General features: G+C 57.7%; 1 protein-coding gene across 1 annotated transcript in view; it reads right to left on the bottom strand.

Annotated features, from left to right (window-relative positions):
* Nucleotides 1-24,038, bottom strand: part of RARG (retinoic acid receptor gamma) — a 29,174-nt gene extending 5,136 nt beyond the window's left edge. The window contains 4 exon segments of the mRNA XM_065419219.1: nt 1,637-1,778; nt 3,554-3,640; nt 3,642-3,703; nt 23,888-24,038. Coding sequence (XP_065275291.1) covers nt 1,637-1,778; nt 3,554-3,640; nt 3,642-3,703; nt 23,888-24,038 — 442 coding nt within the window.
* Nucleotides 24,039-27,100: the final 3,062 nt, after the last annotated feature.

The following is a 27,100-nucleotide window of genomic DNA, read 5'->3' as shown; positions in this document are numbered from 1 at the left end:
TGGAGCGCCAGGGGGAATCTGGCAACAGGATACGCGAGCCGGCAGGATATCCACTTATAGCCTCGGCCAGCACAATGCCGGCAGGGAGGGGCTGCCAGCAGAGCCGCCCCCCCTCACCAGACACCCCACTGCCTTGGGGATCCAGCCCTATCCCCCCCGATGCACAACAGCCCGGGCTGCCATGGCTTGGGGGAGGGGAGAGCTGCTCAGCCCTCCCACCCCATCTACTGGCACCTTCAGCCCATCGAAAGCCAGGGTGAGGTGTGGCAGTGGGGTGGGGGGTGGGGTGTTTGAAGAATCAGGTGAGACAGCCAAAGACAGTGGGGGGTGCAGGCGGGGGGTAGCAGGGAAGGGCAGTTCAGAGAGGCGGCAGGTCCCCCACATCTGGGACCTGTGCCAGTCTTCCCATGCAGTGCTGTTCACATGCCCACCAGCTGTTGGAGTGGGGGGGGAGGGAACCCCTTGATCTCTCTTCGGGGGATCCTGGAGCCCATTCAGTTCTAGCTGAGCCAGCGCTGGGGGTGGGAGGGATGCCCAGGATACCCAGCCCTGCCCAATCCTGGCCCAATTCCCACAGACCACCCACTTCCTGTCTCCTTCGAGACATCTCTCCCTCACCCCCCAAAATCCCTCCGCCCTTAAAGCGACAGGGGCCTGGAAATCAATGGCCAGGGCTGAGACAGACATTCCTAATTACGGGCTCTTAAAGAGACAGTGATTAATGGGGGCCCCACCCCGGCCGGCTCGTGAGGACATGCCTTAGCAGTCGGAGTAAAAGCAACAGCCGCCAAGAGGCACTCTGTCTCCAGATGGACCATCCAGCTGACAGCACTCTTAAAGGGGCAGCCGCCCTCTTCCAAGCCTTCCTCCAGCTCCCATGTGACGGGCGGCAGGGGTGAGTGCGAGAGATCATCACCACGGGGGCATGGTTACAGTGGCTCTAGCCGCTGGGTCTCGAAGCCCTCTTTGCCAAGGGGCCAGAACCAAAGGGATTTGGACCCCCGTGAGATTCAGATCCAATTCTGGCCCCTGTGTCCTGTTCTCACCTGGTTCCGGCTACTCTGGCCCAAGAACTACCCGTGTTGGAAGCATGTCCTAGCGTGTCCTCGCCATGGGCGCCAGCCTTGAACGAGACAGGCCTCAAACCAGAGCCTGGATCCAACCTCCCCCACCACAGATCTGAACTGGGCCAAACTCGAACCCTGGATCCAAATGATCCGAAGCCAGGCCTGGATGTCAGGTCCTAGCCGCAGCACAGCTGGTCAAACGAGCCCCTGAGGGCGCCAGACTCGGGCAAAGATCTCACCAAACACTATGGGGCTCTGCGCAGCGCGCTCCCTTCCCCAAACACATGTGGGGCTGGGAGCTTCCCGCTCCCACACCTCTGCACCAGTGACTTTCCAGTCTTGTGGCACAGCAGTGCAGTGGGGCAGGGCCCTGCAGGGGTAGAGGACTTGTGGGGGGGGAACAGGTGCATTTGGGCCCGTCTCTCTGCACGGGAGCACGCACGGGGCATTGCCCCAGCTGGATCCAATCTTCCATGTGATCCGGCTGCAGGTAGATTCCTCCCTCACCCCCTGGCCTCCAGCTCCCCATCTCCGTTGCCCCCACCCTCCCGCTGCTCCTGGCGCCTCACCTTCTTTAGACATGCCGACCTCGAAGCACTTCTGGAGCCGACAGTACTGGCAGCGGTTGCGGGTCACCTTGTTGATCTGGCAGTTCTTGTCACGGTGGCACGTGTACACCATGTTTTTCTGGATGCTTCGGCGAAAGAATCCCTGGGGGTGGGTGGGAGAGACAGGGACATGCAGGTGATGGGGGGGTGGGTCAGAGGTAGGGATGTCCAGGGGGGGAGAAGAGGCGGGGAAGGGGTTACCCCATGCTCCCTACAGCTCCGAGCAGGTGCCTTGGCAAACACAAACAGAACCCCCCCCACCAGCACACCCCGCCCCCCACCTGGCATGCTGGAGCACCAGTCGCTGCAGCAGATCAGAGCAATGGTCCATCCAGCCCAGTGCGCCGGCTCCGACACTGGGGATGCTGGAGAGTCAACCCCCTCCTCACGGGCAATCATGGACTGACCCCTGGCATTTAGCAGCTGGCTTGTGCCATCAGCAGGAGAATGTATAGGCCTTTTGGCTGGGATCTGCAAAGGGAGTGGGGTGCCCAAATGCAATGCGCCCAACCACCTCGGGCCCCTTTGCACATCCTGGCCTCCAATGCAATTCACTATTCATGTAATTGCCTTGCCTTTCTCTAAATCCTATTGAATTGTAGAGGTGTAGGGCTGGAAGGGACCTCGAGAGGTCACCCAGTCCCTCTCCCTGCACTGAGGCAGCACGTATATCTAAGCCATCCCTGACAGATCCTATTGCATAAGAACATCCAGTGGTGGTGAGTTCCACAGGGCCATCATTTTGAAAACGCCCTGGGATCAGTTTTAAATGGGCCAGGTGTCCCCCTTGGCCTTCACGCCCCACAAATTCTCTCTATCCTGGTCATTCTCTTAGGGCTTGTCTACACAGGGAAATTGACTGGAATAATAATGACACCTAGCTCGTTTCATCAGCAAATCTCAAAGCACTTTAAAAAGGGGGTACCTATCGCTAGCCCCATTTTACAGGTGGGGAAACTGAGAAACAAAGAGAGGCAGTGACTGGTCACCCAACAGAGCCAGGACTAGAACCCAGGGGTCCCAAGCCCTAACCCAGCACTCAGGTGTTCAGACTATGTTGCTATTCCAGAATAGTGACCCCCTGGACACTCTATTTTGGACTAAAAGCCACTATTCCTGCAAAATAATGACTGCACTTCCAAAACTCTGTTCCCCTCTGTTTGCATTGTGAGCCCTTTGGGGGAGGGACTGTCCCTGGCACAACGGGGCCCTGATCTCAGCTGAGGTCTGTGCAGCGCCTGGCACAATAGGACCCCAGCTTGTCATAGCAACCATACCACAAGCTCTCCCCATCGTCTGCTCTCTGGTACCCAGGTCTTTCGGTGGTTAGTTTAAGACCTCTCAGTGCAGGTCAGAAGGGACCCTCGGCTCCACTAGTCTGACCTCCTGGACAGCACAGGCCATTCCATTTCACGCCGAAACCCCTGGACACTGAGTCTCTTGGGCTAGACTGAAGCATTTCCCCAGGAGACTGAACTGGTGCGTGCCACCCGCAGAGAACAGGAGAGACCGAGGTGCCCGAGGCCCCGGCAACGGCAGGGAACTGATTAGGGGTCATGTGCCTGGATGATTCCAGCCGGCGAGCCGCCCCCCATGCTGCAGAGGAAGGTGGAAACCCCCATGGTCCCTGCCAGTCTGACCTGGGGGGAAATTCCTGCCCAACCCCAAATCTGGCCGTCGGTGGGACCCTGAGCAAGACCCACCCGCCCGGCAGCTGGGGAAGAAGCCCCCGTGTGACCAGCAAAGACCCTGGGCAGCAGGCGATTCTGGCTGCCCCGAGGGGTGCCCAACGGAGAGCCAGGCTCCAGAGGGGCAAAGCAAGGAGTTGGCGGAGCCCCAAGCCGTGCTGCTGGCCCCAAGGGTGGGGGTCCCCGTTACCTTGCAGCCTTCGCAGGAGCTGACGCCGTAGTGGTAGCCAGAGGACTTATCGTTGCAGACGAAGCAGGGCTTGTAGACGCGGGGGGGGCGGGGGCGGCGAGGGCGAGCTGGGCACCATCTCCTCCGAACTCGTGCTCTGGGTCTCCACGGCTGAAGAGAGAGGGAACGGCAGGGGCATCAGGAGCCAGCATCCGGGTAAACCCCAAGGGCAGCAGGATCAAGGCGATCGGGGACGGCCCTGCCAGCGTGGGGGGGGCTGGTAAAATCCCCCCAACTTCTGTCAGGAGCCTTCTCTGAGTCCTGGTATTGGGGGCTTCCCATCCTGGGGGGGGGTCCTGGGGGGTCAGGATGGGCCCCAAGGAACATGCTACTGTGGGAGACCTCCGGCCTAGGGCTGCCAGGGCCACTTGCTAGGAATTTAGCATTGGCCAAAATAACCAGAGGGGAACAAATCCCTCCACAACCTATCCCAATGCCAGAGCCAGCCCCCCAATCCTCTGCCCTGCCAGGCCAGAGCCAGCCCCCCCCCCATCCCCCTGCTCTCCCCCAAGGCCAGAGCCAGCCCCCCCATCCCCCTACTTTCCCCCTTGCCAGAACCAGCCCCCACAATCTCTCTGCTCCCTGCAGGCCAGAGTGAGCCCCCCATCCCCCTGCCCTCCACCCCAGGCCAGAGGCAGACCCCCACCCCCTGCTCCCCCAGCCAGCCAGGCGCCCCCAGGCCGGGCTGCAAACTGTTTTCAATTCTATCTTTCAGCACAGAGCGAATTTCCTGTAGCCGGGCTCTAAATGCCACATTCCAGTCCAAACAGGTTGGAATTGTTACCAGAGCCGTGTAACCTAATCCCCCTTCCCCCAGGCCCATGGCGGCGGGGAGGGGGGGGGGGGCAAGGGGATGGAGGGGGCACACCCATACCCCACGGGGACTGCGGGCTTATCCCTCCACAGAGGGCCCAGCATTGTGTGTCCTGCCTCTTGCCTTTTGGCTGCTTTATCCCCACCCTAGCCCCGGGAAGCCTGCATTCAGAGCAGCGGAGTCCCAAAACCCCCGTCAGTCCAGGTGGACCCCCGCGACGGAACGGGAGGGGGCGGGCGCTGCCTAGGTTTGGACAGTCTCCAAAGCCAGGGGGAGGGGGGCCAGCAGGGTGTGCATCTCACGTTCATTTTTCTTAAAAAAGGAAAACAATAGCAACCCTACAACGTTGGGCCTTTGAGCAACCCTACAATAACAAACCAGCGTGTGGAGCCCTCTAGCCCTGAGCAACTCTAAAATAACAAATCTGTGTGTACAGACTGGTGCTAAGAAGCAACCCTACAGCAACACACTAGTACACCCAGCTCCAGCACTCACAAGAGACCCAACAATAACAAACCAGCATGGCAGAGTATGCAACTTCCAAGCAATCTTTCTTCCCTCTGGGTTTTGGGGGACAAAGGGCGGGGGGGGGGGGTGTTTCTACAGAATTTAAGTTTAAGTTGCCAGCCCTTCAAGTTATATCAATAACCTTCCAAACACGACCACAAGCCACTGCCTGAGTCTGCAGCCAGCCAGCCCAAAGCAGTAACTCAAACTGCTCCCTTTTGATGTGATGTTAACTCTGGAACTTATTGATGAAACAGCCCGAGAAATACCACAGGTGCAGAGTTTCCAGGCAACTCCCAGAGTTCAGCAGCATCCCACAGGATACATGAAAACCAGGAACTTTCTAGGGGAGACATTTTAAACTGATAGCATATTTCATTCACTGCTTTGTTTCTCTTGTGCAAATTGTGGTGTGAGTGGCGACTAGCCCCTATATATTACGGGCGAGGAGCAGAGCTGTTGATGTGTGCAATGCTGCCCTCTACTGGACACAGTCAGAACTGCCCAGCTGTGTGCCATAGGCCCTGTACTGTTATTGGCTGAGGGGGATGCTCCTATAGCTCAAGCAGTAGAAGCCAGCGTTATACTAGAACAGGATTAGGTTCTTTCCCTGCTGCTGTATCGTCTCCATGAGGTCTTTAGTGATAAATCAGGCTAGACGGTGAGCCCTCTAGAGAGAAGGGCTTTCCACTGGGCACTGTTCAGCCCACCCAGCAAAAGGATGAGACTCGGGGAAGCAGCCACGTGAGCTGGTGGCCAGGCAACAGACTGGGCCCCAGGACACCTAGGTTCTGCTGCTGACCTGGTGTCCACGCATCTTTCCAGTCTCATCCTGAAACGCACAGAGATACATACCCCAGCCATTTGCTTCTGGCTGACAGATGGGACCCTTCCCCACCCTCACCCCCTTCCCCAGGCTCCCTCCTCGGTGCCCTGCCCCGCCAATGGGCACTACCCTACTTCTGCTCTGCACCCTCTCTGGCTGCCTTCCTTGGCTCCAGCCCCCTGCTCAGATCCTTTCCCCCTCCCCTGGACATCAGCTCCCCATCTACCACCTGACTAATTCCTCCTGCTCCCAGGATGCGGGCTCTGGCTCTTCCCCAGCTCCCCACCCAGGGCCGGTGCTTCCATTTAGGCGACCTAGGGCGCCAGGATTTGGGGGGGCGGCAATTCGGCGGTGGGGGGGTCTTTCCGCGCTCCGGGTCTTCGGCGGCAATTCTGTGGCGGGTCCTTCACTCGTTACGGGACCCGCCGCCGAAGTGCCCCGAAGACCGGGAGCGCGGAAGGACCCCCCCGCCGCAGAATTGACGACAACGACCGGGAGCACGGAAGGACCCCCGCCTAGGGCGCCAAAAACCCTGGCGCCGCTCCTGTCCCCACCCAACACCCCAGACACTGCCCTTGCCCAGTGCTGGGAGCGTACAGCCGGGCTAGAGATGGCGTAGGTGGCACACACACTCCTGGGATCCCCTCTTCTATCGCCACCACCCTCAGCAGGGTGCGCCACAAGGGGCACACCCTCGCTTGCCTCACTTCTCCCAGCCCCACTTAGTGCTGCCAGGAAGGCAGAGCTGCCCCCGAGCTGGGCCCTGCTGCCCTGGACTGCTGGTCCCATGCAGGGCACAGATTGCATGGGCAGGGGAGCAGCACCCTCCGCTGGCACTTGCTGCCCAGAAACCTTTGCAAGCTCAGGCAGAAATCCTCAGCGGCCAGGAACCAGAGATCGCAAAGTGACACTCCAACAACACCACTAGCATTGGTGACCCTGTGCAGCGTGCGCAGCACCTTGCACACCAGGGCCCCGATCACGGCTGGGGCCTCTCGGCATGACTGTAGCAGCGGTTATAATACTGGGGTGTGGATCTCAGGGCCTTGCTGATCAGCTTCCCATGGCGGGAGAAAGCAGTAACACAGAGAACTGGGTTCTTTACTTAGTGCAACTTGCATATGCTTCCTTCGCCAGGCCTGGAACAGAGGCGGTGACAAACGGCACACAGGCAATCCCCTCTGTAATAAATCTCAGCCCCAACCCCAAAGCCCAGTTCCCAGGGAGCAAGTCTGCCTCAAGAATAATTAACCCTGGTTAGAGAGATTAGGGCAGGGAGCAAACCGGGCCGCAGCCAAAGTTTAATAAGGAGGGGGCCTAGATCGAGGGTTTCCATGGGCTCCCAGATGCCATGGTGGCCACCCCAGCCCCTGCAGGTCCCACTAGCTCTCCTGCCCCCCATGCATGTGCGCAGTTCACAGGGAATGACACATGGAGGCAGAAACATCAGCCCCCCGCCCCCCCCCCCCACACACACACATACAAGATTTCCATTGTGGGGAACACTAGCCCTCCATACCACCCAGTTCTGCCGTCCATGGGCACGGCTGAGCCTGGCATAGCACAGAGAGCAGACCCAGCTGCAGGGTGTGGGGTGCTGCCTCTGCCATCTGTGGCCAGGGGGCAGCCTCCTTGCACCCTGGGCGCAAACTGTCTCTTGTTGCTTGCAACAGCTCCCTGGTGGGTGCATGTGCATCCCCCCCAAAACTAAACAATAGGGTGTCTCTTCCAAGGCGGAGCACTGCCTGCAGGCTAAGAACTAGCACAACTATGCGACAGCACCACCTGTTGACTCCCACCATAACAGCAATAAGGAACAGGCCTGTTTCTTTCTGCCCCAGCTTCTGCCAAACAGAACTAGGGCCTCCCGCCAAAACCTCAGCTCTGAGCCCACAAGTTCCACAGGGGTTCAGATCTAGGGGCAAAGCGGGCGGCTGGCCCCATGGACCGAACCAATGCCCCTGCATTTAATAGCCTGAAAACACTCGGGGTCCCACACTCCATGCCCCTCTCCCGCACCCCTTGATCTCACCCCGGGGGAGCAGCCTTTTGCCCTGGCTGATGCATGGGGGAGCTCCTGACTCCAGCATCCCTGTCCCTTCCCCCCAAGGGAGACAATCTCATCTCCATGACTGACAGGCCAAGTGGACGATTAGAGGCTCATGAATTTTAACCCTCTGCATCTTTTCCCTTCTTTACAATAAGACAATAGGGGATTTGAGACCTCGCCCTGTGACTCCCCTCCCGCCTGGGAGATCAGCAGAGAGACAAAGGAGGGGAGGGTAAGGTGATTATATCTCAATTGCAGCCTTTTATTTACCTGAAAGTAACCCATAAACACACAGGGAGGCGCCTTTGAGAGGCATGGGAATGTGTGTGTGTATCTCTACATCAGTGGAGTTGATTGTGAGTCTGCAAGAGAGTGTGTCTGTGTGGATCGTTGTTTGTGTGGGTGCAGAGACGGGAGAGCATGTGTGTGCTTGACTGAGTGCGTGTGCACAGCCCCGGGTGAGAATGTTTGGCTTTAATACTGGGTGCACCGTCCCCGGTGAGCGCGTCTCGATTTGATTCTGGGTGTGCACCGTCCCCGGTGAGCGCGTCTCGATTTGATTCTGGGTGTGCACCGTCCCCGGTGAGCACGTCTCGATTTGATTCTGGGTGTGCACAGTCCCCGTTGAGCGCGTCTCGATTTGATTCTGGGTGTGCACCGTCCCCAGTGAGCACGTCTCGATTTGATTCTGGGTGTGCACTGTCCCCGATGAGCGCGTCTCGATTTGATTCTGGGCCCTCTTCCCCACCAGCAGCCCCAGCTCCCAGAGATCTGTCTCCATGGGACAGGGAAGGCCCCTCCCTCACCAGCATCTGATCCATGGGACCCAACTCCTGCCTAGAAACCCAACCCATGCAATATTCCAGAAGCCACCCGCAGGCCCCTAGGCAGGGACAATCCTCAGCTGACCCCAGGAATTAGAGTGCTAGAAGGCAGATGCCTTGGGGTCCGGGTGGGGTTAGACAGCAGTTCCCAGGCTACATGGGTGGGATCACAAATCCAATGTGAATGGGATCTTGTCCCATGCAGGCCTGGGTGAGCTCCCCCCCCCCCCCATCTTGCTATGAAGACTGGGGACTGAGAGCTCAGACCACACTGGCCACCTGGCTTCCAGGGGGTCCAAGGCTAAGCTGCAGACAGGGGTCACCAAGCCACAGATCAGAGCCCTCCTGCCCCCAGCTGCCATCTCTTGCTACGCAGGCAAGAGGGGGTATGGGGCTGGGCTCCTAGTGATCATTACAGCCCCCCCCCCCCCGCCCTTGAAGGGGCATGTGCGTGGACGAGGCCTGGTCCCCCACCCCAGGGATGGGTTCAAAGCCACCATAGTGCTGCCCTGGCAATTAATTGCTCTTTGATTATTAGCAGGTAAATATGCCCAATGGTCTGTGATGGGATGTAAGATAGGGTGGGATCTGAGTTACTACAGAGAATTCTTTCCTGGGTGTCTGGCTGGTGAGTCTTGCCCACATGCTGATCACCACATTTGGGGTCGGGAAGGAATTTTCCTCCAGGGCAGATTGGCAGAAGCCCCGGAGGTTTTTCACCTTCCTCTGCAGCGTGGGGCACGGGTCACTTGCTGGAGGATTCTCTGCACCTTGAGGTCTTTAAACCACGATTTGAGGACTTCAATAGCTCAGACATAGGTCAGGGGTTTGTTACAGGAGTGGGTAGGTGAGATTCTGTGGCCTGCGTTGTGCAGGAGGTCAGACTAGAAGATCATAATGGTCCCTTCTGACCTTACTATGAGTCCTCTGGCTGAGACACCAGCACCAAGAAGCAGGTCTCTGGGAAGAAGGGGGCCCAGTGCTCTGTGACAGGCCTGCTGAAAGGTGCTGGGGGAGGGCCCCATTCCCCAGGGACACGGCTGGATTCTGAGCGGGCCCCCTGAGGCAATGAATCCATCCCGCCCTTGCCCCCGAATCCATTCCCACAAACCAACCCGGATCTGCCTAGTCTGCCCAATCCCATGAGCCATCAGAGCTGGCAGAGATACCCAGGCCTGGCCGTGGGCAACAGAGAGGGCTGGTTCCCAGGGAGGGGTACCCCTCTGGAAAACCAGTCTAGGAGCTCCCTAATCCCTTTCCCCAGTACCGCCCCCTGCATACCAGTCCCCCCAAAATACTGTCCCCCAACACAGCTCCCCTAGATACTGCTCCTCCCAGATATCACCGCCCCCCCCGAATACCTGTCCCCCCCAAATACCATCCCCCGACACAGCTCCCCTAGCTACTGCTCCTCCCAGATATTACCCCTCAGTGCCACCCCCTGCATACTGGTCCTCCGCAAAATACCATCCCCCCGACACAGCTCTGTTTCTCCCAGATATCTCCCCCCAGCATACCAGTCCCCCCAAAACACCATCCCCCAACACAGCTCTGCTAGATACTGCTCCTCCCAGATATCACTCCCCAGTACCCCCCCCCCCGCATACCGGTCTCCCCAAATACCATCCCCCGACACAGCTCCCCTAGCTACTGCTCCTCCCAGATAGCACCCCTCAGTGCCACCCCCTGCATACCAGTCCCCCCAAAAGACTGTCCCCCAACACAGCTCTGCTCCTCCCAGATATCTCCCCCCCCCACTCTCAAAATAAACCCCTCCCCCAGCAGGCTTGGCAGAACCGGCTCACCCATTTCATCAACAACAAACTGAGCCACAAAATTCCTGGCCTCCTGATTGCATTTTACAGCCTCCTTCCTTCCTGCCTGGAGCAGCGGAGTGGTGGGAGAGGGTGCGTGAGGCAGAAAGAAAGAAAGAAAGTGTGGCGGAGAGAGAGAGAGGGAGATAGCTTTCCAACTGGTTGCTCGGGTGAGCCCTCCTAAACCATGGTGATGCTCAAACCCTCAGCCACGGCCAGGGTCCCCCAGCCACCCTGTGGCTGCAGCCCCGAAGCCAGGCTGACAAGGCTACAGCATCATTAGCAGAGATAAACCCGGAGCCCTGCAACAGGTGGGAGCAGAGGGGAGGAAATAAATCCAGCATCAGGACAGTTCGCGCTGTGCCCAGGGCCTCCCACCTCCGCGGAGAGGGGAAGAGCCGGGCGGGCCATAAATCCCCTCTGCACCGCCAACCGTCTGATGCTCCGCGCCTTTCATCACGGGTCGAACAAACCCACACACGTTCCCGGCCCTTGCTGGGGGCCATTCTGCCTCCAAGCAGGTGGAATAGGGCTGCCAGCTCACAGGGCTAGCTCATCTCAGGCCCGGGGCTAGAGACGGGGGGCAGGATCCCCACTGCTTGTGGGACTCCCAGCCCACCAGACTCACGGCACCGAGAAGCAGCAGGTGGAGTTCTGGCTGCTGGGTTCTAATCCTGGACTTGGGTGGGGAGTATGGCCTAGTGGATTCCTGGATTCTAACCAAAGATCTCGGCAGAGAGCACGGCCTAGTGTGTGGAGCCGGCTCCAGGACTCCTGGGTTCTGATTCCAGATTTGAGTGAGCCATGTGGCAATGGAGAACACAGTTGGGACTTGTGAATCTAGGCAAGTGTATCTGCTTGGTAAAGCAGGGGCCAGGGAATAAGGACGTCCAGGCTCTAGTCTGAGCTCTCGGAGGGAGTAGGGTGGTTAAAGAACCCAGGAGTCCTGACTCACTCTATTTCCAGCTGTCACTGATTCTCTGTGTGATCCTAGGCAAACCACTACATCCCCGAAGTCTAATATGATTAACGTGAAGTTCTCTGCCAGTGTCTGTAATTAGACAGAGTCAAAACTACATCCACTGATCCAAAGACACACCTTCCCCCCCACCCCCCCAACTGCTGGGAGCAGGGACCATCTCTGATTCCACAGGACATTCCTCCCAGAGGACCTGTTACAACCACAAGCAATCCTTAGATGCAGCCGCCTCTGGGGAGGAACACAGTAGCCGGTTACCAGCAGTGCTGCGTGATGATTTTAGTGAGGGACCGTGCAGGAGAATCTCTTCTCATTGGAGGGATTGCCCAAGCGGGGATCTGGTCACCAAGCCCTTGGATTAAGACCCTTCGTCTCAGGGGCAGGGCACAGGGGAGATTTTAATGAGCAATGCCCAGACGTAGGCTGGGAGACTCACTCTGACCCGTGTGTATGTTATACCTCGCGGTGCTAGAAAAGGAGCAGTTCTTCCTGCAGCCGGCACCACCGATCCCGACGTGCTGGCTGGCGGTGGCGTGTGGGGTCCTTCAGCTATTTACCAAAGGCAACTTTGGTCTATAAAGAAAGCCCCAGGGATCCTGCTGCCACTGACATAAATGGGGAAAAGTCCAGGAGGAGAAGAGAGGTATGTATGTGGAGGGGGGAGAAAGAGTGGGTGCGCATGATGATAGATAGAGGGGGTATATGGGGATAGATAAATAGATAGAGAGGGGGTATATGCGGATAGATAGAGGGGGTATATGGGGATAGATAGATAGAGGGGGTATATGGGGATAGATAGATAGATAGATAGATAGATAGATAGATAGATAGAGGGGGTGTATGGGGATAGATAGATAGATGGGGTGTATGGGGATAGACAGAATCATAGAATATCAGGATTGGAAGGGACCTCAGGAGGTCATCTAGTCCAACCCCCTGACAGATTTTTACCCCAGTTCCCTAAATGGCCCCCTCAAGGATTGAACTCACAACCCTGGGTTTAGCAGGCCAATGATCAAACCACTGAGGGGGTGTATGGGGATAGATAGATAGATAGATAGATAGATGGGGTGTATGGGGATAGATAGATAGAGGGGGTATATGGGGATAGATAGATAGATAGATAGATAGACAGATAGATGGGGTGTATGGGGATAGATAGATAGATAGATAGATAGATAGATAGATAGATAGATAGATAGATAGATAGATAGATAGATAGGGGTATATGGGGATAGATAGATAGATATAGATAGGGGTGTATGGGGATAGATAGATAGATAGAGGGGGTGTATGGGGATAGATAGATAGATAGAGGGGGTGTATGGGGATAGATAGATAGATAGAGGGGGTGTATGGGGATAGATAGATAGATAGATAGATAGATAGATAGATAGATAGATAGATAGATAGATAGATAGATGACTTGTGAGCAGCGGTCTGAGCCCATACAGTTGCCGTTGTGTTAATTTCAAATCCAAAGCCTTGTCTTCAGGGCAAAACAGCACCAGATTAAAATTGAAACCGATTTAGGCTTTGTCTACACAAGAGATTTTCTCAGTATGACTGAAGGCACCGGTAACGCTACCCTGGTCTAGCACCCCAAACTCCACCCCCGAGGAACTCCTGGCCTTGGGCCACACTAGGACGTTGTAGTGGTTGAATCCTACCGGTCTAGTGTCTCTCTCTCTCTCTCTCTCTCTCTCTCTCTCACACACACACACACACACACACACACACACACACACACACACACACACACACACACACACACACACACACACACACACACACGATCAGTGCTGGCGTGGCTCATTCCCAGATGGGAAGGGGAATATACCAGCATAACTGTATCCACCCAAGGGGTTGTATTGGTGTCACTTTCAGTAAAAAATCAGCCCTCCAACCAACACAGTTATACGGGTACAAACACGGTGCACCGAGCAGGCATCCACCCAGCCGGTCACACTGATTTTACATAGCTGGTGTATCTTTCCTGTGTAGACAAGGTCTCAGATTAAGAGCAGTTTACTGTGGTTTAGCTTAAATAGGTTCAAAACCAAAACCATGGGAAGTTATGAGATAAGCTAAGGGACGGGGAGGGGGGGGATTGAAACCACTATAGTTATCCCAGTCTAACACCCGATATAGCTTATGTCGCTTTGGAAGTGATTTAAACTGAGTCACAGAAAAGCCACTCTTAGTCTGGGCTAAGGCTACGTCTACACGACGGGCAGTCCAGTGGCCCAGCTGCAGTGATGCTGCTGTAACCCCACAGGGCCGCCCAGAGGATTCAGGGGGCCTTGGGCAAAGCAATTTTGGGGGCCCCTTCCATAAAAAAAAGTTGCAATACTATAGAATACTATATTCTCGTGGGGGCCCCTGCGGGGCCCGGGGCAAATTGCCCAACTTGGGCCCCCCCCGGGCGGCCCTGTAGCCCCACAGCGTAGCTGCTTCCTACATCGACAGAAGGGATGCATCCGTTGATGGAGGCAAGCCGCTTCCCTGAGCGATGGAGGGCTGCCAACCCTCCAGGATTGTCCCGAAGTCTCCAGGAATTAAAGGTGAATCTTTCATTTAAAGATTATGTCATGTGATGAAACCTCCAGGAATTCGTCCAACCAAGATTGGCAACCCTAAGTTCCCTGCGCTGCGGTGGCTAGGTCAGGAGAATTCTCCAGTCACCGACGCTGCATCTACACCGGGAACTAGGTTGACTTAACTACAGGCTCTGGGGGGGTGAAGTTTTTCACACCGAGCGATGTAGCTAGGTTGAGCTATATTTCAAAGGTAGACCATGCCTAAGAGTGTCCACATAGGGAGTTAAACTGGGGTAGCCAGAGCCCTTTATCCCAGGATGATGATTTAGTATAACTTCCCAGGTGGGCAAGCCCAGAGAAGGAAATTGCCCAAACAGTTGGTTCCTTGATGGGGAATAAACAAAAATCTAGTAGCAGTGTCTCTCCTTCTCTAGGGCTTCCAGGCCCAACATAAGATGCTAGCTCCTGCTCCCCTGACAGACAACAGTGCTTTGCATTTCTATGGAGACTCTCAGCAGCTCCTCAGTTCTTTATCACCTCCTCAGCCCTCAGAAGCAGTATCCTAGACCAGTGTTTTTCAACCACTGTTCCGCTGTGCCGCGAGATGTTGCCTGGTGTGCCGTGGGAAAAAAATATTAAACCATGCTTGAATGTCGGAACTGGTTACTAAAATTTTTGAATCCCACCACTGATGTTAAGGACTATAAATAGCTCAGAATATCAGCTTTGTGTTCAGCCAAACAGGCCCAGGTTGCGCACTGAATAAAGTATTTTATAATTTTTCATATTTCTGTTTACTTACTATTTCATAATAAAGTAATTATAAAATACTTTCTTTGTGTTTATTTGATTCCTATTCAAGAGAATTACTTTATATATAGTCAATATAGGCACAGAGTTAAATTTTTTAACATTTTCTAATGGTGGTGTGCCTCGTGATTTTTTTCATGAAACAAGTGTGCCTTTGCCCAAAAAAAGGTTGAAAAACACTGTCCTAGACAATCAGCTATTGGAGGGGAGAGGGATCCTGATCTGAATTAAATTAGCTGTTACCACTTAAGAAAGAGACCGGGTAGTCCTCATGGATAGTTCTCTGAAAATATCGGCTCAATGTGCAGCAGTAGTCAGGAACCATTAGGAAAGGGATCGAGAAAATATCATAATGCCACTATATAAATCCCTGGTGCACCCACATCTTGAATACTGTGTGCAGTGCTGGTCATCCCATCTCAAAAAAGGTATATTAGAATTGGGAAAAGTACAGAGAAGGCCAGCAAAAATAATTAGGGGGATGGAACAACTTCTATATGAGGAGAAATTAAAAAAACTTGGATTGTTCAACTTGGAAAAGAGACGACTAAGGGGGGATGTGATAAAGGGCTATAAAATCATGAACGGTGTGGAGAAAGTGAATAAGGAAGTGGTATTTACCCCTTCACATAACACAGAAAACAGGGATCAGCCGATAAAATTAATAGGCAGCAGGTTGCAGACAAACATAAAGAAGCACCACTTCACACAATGCACAGTTAACCTGTGGAACTCCTTGCCAGGGGATATTGTGAAGGCCAAAAGTATAACTGAGATAAAAAAAGAATTAGCTAAGTGGATGGAGGACAGGTCCATCAATGGCTATTAGCCAAGATGGTCAGGCTCATAATCCCATGATCTGGGTGTCCCTAAACCTCTGTTGGCCGGATGCTGGGACTGGACAGAGGATGGATCACTTGATCATGTCCTGTGCTGTTCAGTCCCTCTGAAGCATCTGGCTCTGGTCATTGTGGATACTGGGCTAGACGGACCATTGGTCTGACCCACTATGGCCGTTCTTATGGGCTTATGAATGACCCAGCCCAGTGACGTGTAATGGGGACCACAATGTGACTCGTGCTCCGTTCCGGGGCATCTGCCTGGATCCTGGATCCCTTTTAGGGCATCAGTCCTAGATGGGGCCCTGCTGTGAGGAGTATAAAGGGGAGTTTGTACTGAGGCGGCTGGACACAGATAGGACCCTGGGGTTCTCTCTGGGTCTGTCTACATGGCAGCTGCTACAGCCGCCCAGCTACGCCGCTGCAAATGTGCCACTTAAGCACCGTGATGTAGACACTTCCCACGTTGTTAGGCTGATTGAACTACAGAACTTAGGCCATGAAATTCTTCACAGTCCTGAGCAATGTAGCTAGCTAGGTCGACCAGGCCTCTGGCTCTCTAGCTCCCAGCCTGGGCTAGGTCTTCACCAGATCAGCTACCCCAGCAAACTCTCCTAGCACGCAGCTTCTGCCGGCCAAAACATGCTTTTGCCGGGATAGGAATAATAAGGCAAAATAAAGCCATGTGGTGCTTTCCCGGTACAGGAATACCTATGTACTTATATGTGGAGGCAGCCTACAGTTGCATTGCCAGAAGTCTGTACTGCGCTCTGGCCTAAGCTACACCTACCTAAGCGCTCTGACACCAGTAGAACCGTGTCTACACTGGGGCTTAAGAAATGTCATTAAAAATCACCCCCCTCTCCAATATTGCTGCACCAGCAAAGGTTTTCGGTCAGAGCTGGCCCTGGGCTGCTCCGTGGCACCGCATGGTCTCCCTGAGACGTGGTCTTCGCCCGGTGGCGTGTAACTGCACGTGGCCCACGGAGCAGATGCCCCCGTGTTTTCAATCCGAACCGCTCTGGTACATGATGGAAGATGCTCTCATTTCCCCGCCCAGGATCACTCCTGTGTCTCTGCAGCAGCTGGATAAAAGGACGGGTTGCTGTTCAAACACCGTGGCGGTGGTTAAAGCAGGGCCAGGCAATGTCAGGGAGTCAAAGCGTGGAAGAGGGCTTTGCATTCCCGTCAGGTGGCTGCCACATTCCAGCAGGTGCAGCGAGCAGCAACCTGCCAGAGTGATTAATAACACTGATCCTTTGCCCTTTGATCTGAAAGCGCTCCGCGGACACTTGTTAATTAAGCCTCAGGGAGGCAGAGTGGGGGTTTCCTAGACGAGGAAACTGAGGCGCAGCGCAGGGAAGTGACTGGCTTAAGATCACACAGCTAATACATGGAGCAGCCGGGAAGAGAATCCAGGAGTCCTGATTCCCAGCTGTAATCCCAAAGATCACACAGCACCCAAAGCTGAGAATAGAATCCAGGAGGCCTGACTCCCTTCCTCTGCTCTATCCACTGATATCAACCCTCCCAGAGCTGGTGAGGGAACCCAGGAGCCCTGCCTCCCAATGCCTGCGCTCACTGGGCCAGGAGGGGAAAGGCCAATTCCTCTGCCAAAGGGAGGTTCATGGTGGTTCTAGTGGAGCTCAGTGCTCCACCGACCAGCCTCATGTTCAGATGCAAAAACCAGATCCAGGCAAAAGCTTAGGCTGGGCAAAGCCATGGGGTAAAGCAATGGGGCAGTATGGCCTAATGGCTATAGCACTAGACTTGGAGTCAGGATAGACCTGGGTTCTAGTCCCAGCTCTGCTGTGTGACCTTGAGTAAGTTGCTTCCCTGTGCCTCGGTTTCCACAGCTATATAATGGGGATAATATACTGATCTCCTTTGTGAAACAATTTAAAATCTGTTTATTCTACTCTGGATGATCAAAGCGCCAGCCCTGGATTTGGCCCACACAACAGTGTGGGTGGCCAAGAGCTGCCCCCTGCACCCCACCAGCTCCCAATATATGGATAGCAAAGGGGAGAGGGGCAATCCTGTCCCCTACACCCCATTATATTTCAACCCCTCTCCCCACACACAAGCTCAGCTCTGGGGCCCTTTTTGGTCCCTCCCCCTGGCACTGCAAGGGGTTCAGCAATGGCACGGGTACCCAGACACCACTCTCCCAATTGCACCTCCTCAGCTGGCCCCTTGCCAACCTTATCGTTGATATTACTGAGATCGGGGCCCCGTTGTGCCAGGCGCTGCACAGACACAGAGTGAGAGCCAGCCCCTGACCCCAAAGAGTTCACAGTCTAGATGGAGGGTGGCGGGGGAAACTGAGGCACAGAGACTTGCCCAAGGTGACTGGCAGAGCTGGGAATAGAATCCTAGTGTCGGGACCCCCCAGCCACTAGACTGCCCTGCCCTACCCTCCTCCTAGAGACCAGGCAGTCAAGTTCCAAGGTCTGTAACTGACCTAGCACTGCCAGGGGCTTCGTTTCCCCTTAGCGGGGAGTCAGGACTTTGGGATCTGGGAGCGGAGAAGAGCCCCTTGGTCCTGTCTAGTGCAGCCCTCCCAGCCAGGGCAGGGTGGGTCCCTGCTACATCGCTTTGACCTAAAGCACCTGGGCTCCTGGCCCTTCCCCTGGGGGAACAATGAGCCAGCCAGATCCAGCTCCCTGCTGTGGAATGATGGGGCTCCCCGCCCTTTCCCCTGGGGGGGGGACGTGCCTATCAGATCCAGCTCCAGGCCGCAGCGCAATGGGGCTCGCAGCTTTTCCCCTGGGGGAGAGTCGTTCTCTGGCTGGATCAATCCCCCTGCCACAATGTTTCTCCACTTTTCCTATTCCACCCCCTGTAACGCATCCCTCTGCCCCTTGGCGTTCACCCCCGTCCCGCCGCCTACCCCACGCATCCAGCCCCCTCTCTCTCCCCTCATTGCATGTCCATCCCTTTGGCCCCAGGATCCAGGGCAGAGTGCAACATTTCTCCCCCCACCCCCATCAGCTTTCCTGCCCTCCCGCCCCTCCCCCACACCCAGCCCAGCCCTTCCTCCCCATCCATTGGGTGAGAGAGAGAAAGGGGCCCAGCTCCTGGCTTATCAGATCTGGAGCCTGCTGGTAACTTTACAAGAGGCTGGGACAGGCTCCTGGCCCTCTGAGGCCACCAGCTATCGGGCCTGTCATTTCCTGGAGAGAATCACATTACAACCCTAACTTAATCCCTTCCTAATAGCTTCTGTACACAACACGCCAACCCTCCCAGGAGCCCTGGGGTGGGGGCTTGGGGGGTTACTTTGGGGAAGGGGTGGCTTGAACCACCCCACCTGCTCCCCTAAATCCTCAACCCCAGAGGGAGAACGCTGGGTGCTCCGCTCCCCTGGGGATGTGTGTGGGATGGAGGGACACGCAGACGGACGGAGCCTGTCACCCCATTCCCCAGCGATCTGACAGCCCCACCTGCAGACCCAGCGCCGGGAGCCAGGAAGGGCCCGGGCCCCGCGAATCCTGGGGCGTAGCACTCAGAGGCAGCCAGAGCTCATGCGGCCCCAGGCTGTTTTACACGGGGCTGCCTGGGGAGGCGCCGACGGGCTCGTGTGACTCAATCTCCTTCCCCGCCCCCCCCCGGCACCAGCTTGGGCTTGCAATCGTCTCTCTGCCAAAGCCACGTGGGCACCTGACGCACGGCGCTCCCCTTCCCCCCCCCCACGCCCCACTGCCATGGCCCCGCTGCCAGCCTGTTCCCATAATGCTGGGTCATTTCCTCTCAGCGCAGCAGGTGCCCCTCCACCACCCACCAAGCAGCCAATCAGAGAGGGGCCGGGGGTGGCGTCACACCAGGGCAGGGTCCCTCGCTAGTCAATTGCATCCTGCCCGCCGCCGCATGCCCGCGTCAGAGCGGGCACCAGCAGGAGGGTGTGGGCAGGAGAGCCAAGCCGCTGGCAGGAAACGCTCAGCGCAGAAGGGGCAGCTGCCGAGCTAACGGCTGGGCTGGAGGGGGCAGGACGGCAGGTGCTGTGCCCAGCTCGGCCCTGCCATGTCTCTGCTCCCCCTTCGCTGCACCCCAGCTCAGCTGCCTGGCATCCCCTCTTCCTTCAGCCCTGCGCTGCTTTCCCATCCCAGCACCGCTCTGAACTCTCTCGGAGGAGCAGCCAGCGGGTCGGATGGGAATTTGGGCTGCCCGACCTGTTCAGCCCTTGGCCTGTCTGCCCGCCAGCGGGGCTGCTTAATGCCAGTCGCTATGGTGGTGTTGGTAGCCCGAGGCCTGTGTGTGTGCAGATCTGGGCTGGGACTCCCGCTGCAACGCTCGTCTTCCACAGGACACCAACCCACCTTGTGGCTTGTGCCTTTTGCTCGCTTCTGGATTGCCACCAGCGATGCCAGCACAGGGGGGCTGCCTATCCCGCTCCTGGACTAGCTGGGGGCGTGGCGGGCCGAAGGGCAGGGGTGGTCTTGCCCTCCAGCAAGGGAACATTTAGGGGCACACACCACTGGCGACCAGTTCTCTTAACTGGGCTCATTTGTGGCCCCACAGCTCTACCTTTCACCCAGTACACCCCGTGCTCACAGGAGGCTGCAAAGCTCTTGCCTGGCATCTGCAGCCCGGTGCCCTGATGTCCTGGCACAACCACGCCAGCATCAGCAGCAACCCACGGCCCTATTGAATCCTTTAATACAAGGTCCCTGGGCAGGCTCCTGAGGGAGCTGTCACGGGGCCAGCTCTCCCACAAGCCTGGTTCTGACGGCCCAGCCCACTTGTTCTTGCTGGGCCCAGCTAAGGGTCCTTCTCCCAGTTCTCCCGCTGCCTGACCTGGGGCAGGAAGTTTGGTGGTGGTTGAGATTTTTTTTTTTTTTAAAGCCTAAATTGCTGAAATTGAGGAAATTCCTGCCCTAGCCTCGCACAGCTTCAAACAGGCCATTTATAACCGGCCGTAAAATGTTTGCAGCTGGGTCGCTATATAAGCCATTTGTCTCAGTAACTGCATTCCTGACACTTTACAAAGGGAGTAATCCACACACGGCCCCCCTCTTCCCCCCCCCCACACTCAGACACACACCACAGCCAAACACCCACACATGCCCGCAGCCTCAAGCAAAGACACACAGCCCAGCCCGGGGCAGGGCTCACCCAGAACCGCACCCCCACCCCATGCCTGGGCACACCCATGCAAACCGACACAAACACACACAAACAAATGCATGCTCCTCTGCTAGGAGACACACACTCACCCACACCCACACCCCTGATCAATCACTACAGCAGCTCTTCCTTGCCCAGGAGGTGCCACAGGCTACCAGGCTGGGAAGCTTAGTAGCCACTGCTTTTGCCAGCCCAGCCCCAAATTGCCTCCTGCTCCCTTTGACAACAGCCGCTCCGGGGCCACCCTGGTGACCTCGCTCACTGTGGTTTCCACGACATATGGGTCAGCGGAACAGGGCGGGTTGTGGAGAACTACCCCAAAAGTTGCCCTCAGGAAGATTGCTGCCAAGGCAGGGGGGCATGGGGGCGAGATGGCAGGAAATCAAAATAGGACTCTTCCACCTAGGGTCTGGATGGGGCCCTGAGGCCCGGTCGCTGATCTCAATGGGGCCATGCTGATGTAAGACCTACACCCTTGAGCCTTGTGTACCCTGCTGCCTGAGGGGTGGGGGTGGCCCCTGCTCCCCCAGTGTGCACAGAGCAGGGGCCACCCCTCTACCCGGCCTGATTGCCCCTGCTATGCCCCTTGGGGGGGTGCGTGCAGCCAAGCAGAGTGGGAATTCTTGTCTGGCAGCCCCTCCTTCCCAGGTGGGGATGCCAGCTCCAGGGGGGGGACAACCCGGCTGGCCTGGCTCCATTGGGGGAGATTAGCAGCTAGGCCCTGAGCCAGAGGAGTTGCCAGCCCAGAGATGAGGACAGACAGAGGTGTGTCCTGGCTCAGGAAGGGGAGGAGCGAGCAAAGAGAGGTTCGGTTTGGAGGGCCAGTCCAGGTGCTGCTTCTCCGAACTACCTGGGGGTCGGCTGAGGCTGGGTCAGCCTCACGTGAAACCTGGGGCAAGGAGAGGGGGGATTCTGGCATCGGGTTGCCAGCCGGAGCCCATGGGCAGAGAGGTCGCTGGGGTAGAGGGAGGGGTGTTAACGCAAGGGGGGGGCGCTCATTCCAGGCAAATGAGGTGAATGTTTTAGGTGTCCCATGCAGCCAGTGCCAAGGAGCGACTCATTACACCAAGGATGGGGGAGACCTGAGTTCTGTTCCCAGCTCTGCCAGTGACCTGCTGTGTGACCCGGGGCAAGTCCCTTTGCCTCAGTTTCCCTTCGCCTCTGCAGACTGGGAGCTCTTTGGGGCAGGGACTGGCTCTGTTGCAGCACCAGGCACAAGGGGACCCTGATTTCAGCCGACGCGTCTAGCTGCTACTATTCTAAACAACCACAGGAACATGCATGTTCCGGGTCCACCCGACCCCGATCCCTGATTCCCACCGTGGTGAAAGCAGATGGCAGAGGTAACTCTCCAGGCTGGGTGGGCACTGGGCGAGCACTCCGCCTTGGTTGTTCTCTGGGGCACCCTGCACCAGGTCTGGACAGAACCATTCAGGCACATCTGCATGTAGCCAATCGGCATAGCCCAAGCCTACACTACACCTGGGAGAGGTGGGGTCCTGCCCAAGCTAAAAATTCCAGGGGGATGGGTACCCTGTGGGAAACTGAGGCTGAAGAGAGGAGCAAGTGAGGCTAGGAGCCGGGAGCAAATGAAGGAGAGAAAGGAAAAGCAGTCACCCTCCTCCCCCCCACCGCACACACATGGGGGGGCCCAATCCCCCACAGTGTTTTGGGGTGTCTTTACCACCTGGCTCTGAATGCCAGACAGGTCCTGGGTTTGCAATGGATTCCTAGTCTAAAAAAACCCACCTGGATGGAAACTTTGGGGGGGTGGCACGTTAGGGATCTGTCCAGGCCTCGACCTGCTCCCTAAGCCCAGGGTGCTAAGGAACGGTTATGTGCCCCATTTTGGAGCGGGGAGTTAGCGAGACAGGAGCAGCCTTGGCAGGGAAAAGCTTGGCAGAGTGGGGTGGGGCCAGCACTGAAATGAAACCGTTGGAAAGGGGGTGGGGGGCTGAGATGGAGGAGAGAAAAGGTCAGATTTACTTGGGGGGGGGCGCCCCACCCCATCCCTATGCCCATCTCTGCCCCGCTAGGTGCCCGGGGCTGCGACGGGGCGTTCTCCCTGCCCTACAACCGGCTGCTGAAAACAGCCTGTTCCTCAACTTGTAAACAGAAGTGGTGGCTGCCAAAGGCAGAGAGATTTGGCCGCCACTCAAAGGGTCGTAGGCTCAGAGCAGCCAGGGGGTCCTGGGGATGGAAGATTCCTCCCACCCCCCCATTTACTAGTTCCACACCCCGTCCCTGCTCCTGGCTCTGCCGGGGTGGGGGGGTTACAGCTGGGGTGCTAGACCCAATGCTGTGCCCCCTACACACCTCCGGCCACAGGCTCCTCTCCCAGCACATCTCCAATCCCTCATCCTGTTTGCACGGCTCGGTGGATCGCCGCCAAATTTCCATATTTAAAAGAAAGAAACAGAAAAATTCCCTGGCTCTGGCTAGTGAGGCTGGAAGAAATGACCCCTCCTGCCTTGCTCGCCGCCCCCGCCCCCCCCCCACACACACACCCACCCCCTGCTCGAGGTCCCCTGGGATCGGCTTCAAAGCGCACCCTCATCTGGTCCTCATTTTCCTGCCCTCCGGGGCTTTTCATTAACGCGCTAAAGACAAAGGGGGACTGGAAAGGGACACGCGACCCCCAACCCCAGCCAAACAAGACAGGGGACCCCAGGGCCCCTGAAACTGAGCCACGTTGTCCCCCCAACTGTACCCCACCCCAGGAGCAGGGTAAAGCGGAGAGAGGCCATGGATGGAGGATGACGGTGGCGGGGGGGGAACCCACGCCCCCCCCCGCCCCTCTCCAAAAACACTTCTCACCAAACTCCCCCCCCCCCCCCCCGCGTAAAGTTCTAAAGGAGGAAACGAGCGAAGCGAAGAGCCGGGGCCAGACCGCGGGCGCGAAGTGGGTTCTCTGCTTCCCCCCACTCGGGTAACAACCCACGCACACGCACATGTATACCCCCCCCCCTCCCCCGGGCAGGGGTGGCACACGCCCCCCGCCACACTGGCGCTCAGCCACCGGGCGTGCGCCCCTCCCCACGGAAACACCCACCCACGGCCCAGCCCCACGCGTGGCAACCCATCCATCCATCCATCCCCGGCACCACATCAGTCAAGCCGCGGCCCACCCCTCCCTTGCCCAAGGAGGAACCGGGGTCCACCTACATTGCAGGCTGGCCGGCTGGGGCCAGCCGAAGGGATCCAGCGCCCCGAAACAGGGGCTGATGCTCGCCTTGCGCAGCATACAGGAGCCTTGGTTGGTGACATCGAAGAGCTGCCGGGGAGCCACAGCGAACGCCTCCATGCAGTCGTACATCGCGGCGGGGAGGGGGGTGATTTGGGGGTTGAGCGGGGGTGGGGGGAGGGAATCCCTGCTGCGCCCCCTCCCCCACAAAACCACCGGGGGAGAGAGCCACACTTCGGCGGGAGGGCGGGTTTGGGGGGCGCCGGGTCAACTGAGACCTCCCCCAAAAAGCCCGGCAGTGGCTTGCGGTGCTGCGCTGGACGCGCCTTGGGTGAGTCCCAGCGGCTAGTGCTGGGTACCTATTGGAAAAGCAAACGCCTCAGCGCTGGGGGTGGGGCTTGGGACAAAGTGGGCGTGGCTATAAAGAGGAGGGCACACCTACACACACACACACGGGCTTTCGGACAAACACACGTGCACAAGCTGCACCCCCCCCCACACACACACACACACAAGTCTCTCTCTCTCTCTCACACACACACACACACAGTCACACATTCTTACTGTTCCACCATAGAAGGTCTCACACAAAATGTCACACATGCACATCATAGGGACACACACAGTCTCTCACCTCCTTCCATCCTCACACAAGGTCTTAAACACACACAACAGTCAGTCACACACAATGTCACACACAGAGTTACACACTCAGTCTGACACACAAAGTGTTTTGCAGTATCACATGCACACACAGTCTCATACATAGTGTCAGTGTCACACTCAGCCTCAGTTTGTCATACGCCGTTTCAGTGTCACACATGCACACTGTCTGTGTCATACGCACACACGGTCTCGCAGTCTCACATGTGCAGTCTCAGTGTCACGCACAGTTTCATGCTCTCACACAGTGTCACACGCAGTGTCACATGCAAACAGTCTCACTGTCTCAGTGTCATGCAGTCTCAGATGTGCAGTCTCAGTGTCACGCTGTCTCACAGTCTCTCTCACACACAGTCTCACTATCATGCACGCACAGTTTCACATGTGCACACCGTCGCTCTCACACTCACAGTCTCACAGGGTCACACAAAGTCTCACAGGCTTGCTCACACTGTCTCACATGCGCACAGTCTCACATACACCCATCCACATGCAGTGTTTTTGTTTCCACACACCCTCTCCACTGCTTGTGGGCAACAGGGGCTGTGGGTGGCAAAGCCTTGACACCAGGGATGCATCTACACATCTCCTTGTGCCAACCTGCCCGCCCCCACAAGCTGCCCGCACGACCCCATCTCACCCCCACCCCCACCCTTGGGTAGGGCGCAGTGATACATTCCTGTGGCTTGAAAGGCTCCATTTCCTTTCAATCTCAGATGCCTCTCAGTAAAAATAAGATCCGCCCTCACCCAGCCCCCCCCCCCCCCACACACACACACCCTGCCTGGGCTGACCCGGCCTCTCTCCTCCCCCCTCTGCTGCCTGGGCTGGCCTGGCCTTCCCCCTCCCTGGCCTTCCCTTCCCCCCCCTGCTGCCTGGGCAGGCCTAGTCTACCCTTTCCACAGCCTAAGCAAGGCCAAGCCGAGCCATCCTCCCCCTCCCTCTGCTGCCTGGCCTGGCCTGGCCTGGCCTCCCCTCCTCTGCTTCCTGGGCTGGCCCAGCCTCTCCACCCCCCCCCCCCCACACTTTGCTATATGCTGTGTAGGCTGGCTGGGCCCAGCTTCCACCCACGCCCCCCTGGCCTCCTACCTCCACTGCCTCCCCCCAACCTCCCATCTCTGCTGCCTGGGCAGACCCAGCCTCCCCCTAGAGCCAGCCTCCCCCACCCCCCATACCTGGGCTGGCCTGGCCTCCCCTGCCCCACACCCACCATTCAGCTCTAACCTGGCTCTCACCAGCCTTCCCTACTCTACTACCTGGACCACCCCAGGTCCCTCCAGGCTTCTCCCTCAACTAGCTGGGCTGGCCTCCTCCCCTGGCCTCCCCCCACGCTGCCTGGGCTGGTTTCCCCCCACTGGCTGGGCTGCCCTCCCCCCATCTCCCCTCATGCTGGCTGGGCTGGCCTGCTCCCCCAGCCCCCTCTCCACTGGCTGGTCTGCCCCCCCTCCAGGCTTCCTCCCCAGTGGCTGGGCTGCCTCCGCCCTCACTGGCTAGGCCAGCTCCCCCCCCCCAGCCTCCTCCCCACTGGCTGGGCTGCCCCCCCCCCCCACTGGCTAGGCCGACTTCCCCACCAACCCCCCAACACTACTGGCTAGGCTGGCTTCCCCACCAGCCTCCTCCCCACTGGCTGGGCTGCTCCCCCAGCTAGCCCAGCTTTCCCCCCAGCCTCCTCCCCATTGGCTGGGCTGCCCTCTCCCCAGCCCCCTCCCCGGCTAGTCCATCTTCCCCCCCAGCCTCCTCCCCAGTGGCTGGGCTGCCCCCCCCCCCCCCCCGCTAGGCTGGCTTCCCCCCAGCCTCCTCCCCATTGGCTGGGCTGCCCTCTCCCCAGCCCCTCCCCACTGGCTGGGCTGAAGCCCCCCCCCCCCCCCGCCTCCCACTGGCTGGCCTGCCCTCCCCCCATCTCCCCTCACACTGGCTCACACTGGCCCCACTGGCTGGGCTGGCCCCTCCCCCAGTCTTCCCCCTCCCTGGCTGGGCTGGCTTCCCCCCACTCCAGCTTCCCCCTTCGCTGGCTGGGCCAGCCTGGCTCCCCGCTCCCTTGCTGGCTGGGCCAGCCTACCCCCCCCCCCAGCTCCCCTCCCTTTCCTTCCAGCGCAGAGGCAGAGCCGCGAGCTCGGCTTGAACTCTCCGAGAACCCCCTTTGGGTACAGTAACCTTCAACTGACCCAGCTCCATGTCAACCCTTCCCTTCCCTGCCTGCAGCGCGCGGCACAGATCCGATGAGGAGCCGCCAGGACACAGCAGGCACCCGCCTGTTCCTACCGAGCCCCCCCACTCCGCCCCCCAGGCCTCTGCCACTGTTGCCCCCCGACCCAGGACAGGGGCGACCTTCCCACCCCGCACGCCCCTGCCCCAGCCACATCTCCCGTCTGGAGGGGCCAGTTCAGGATGCGGGACTCAGGGGTGTCTGGAGCTGGGGTTTAGCTCCAGTTTCGTAGCTTGAGGCCCCGGGTCCCTGGGGGGGCAGGGGGGGGGGCTATGTTGGCGGCGCTGGTTTGAAACACAGTTTTCAGCCAAGACCTAGTCAGGGC

This window comes from Emys orbicularis, chromosome 19, assembly GCF_028017835.1.
Source record: "Emys orbicularis isolate rEmyOrb1 chromosome 19, rEmyOrb1.hap1, whole genome shotgun sequence".
NCBI classification, from domain to species: domain Eukaryota; kingdom Metazoa; phylum Chordata; order Testudines; family Emydidae; genus Emys; species Emys orbicularis.
Note: the sequence above shows the minus strand (reverse complement) of the source record. Positions and strands in the feature narration are given on the sequence as shown.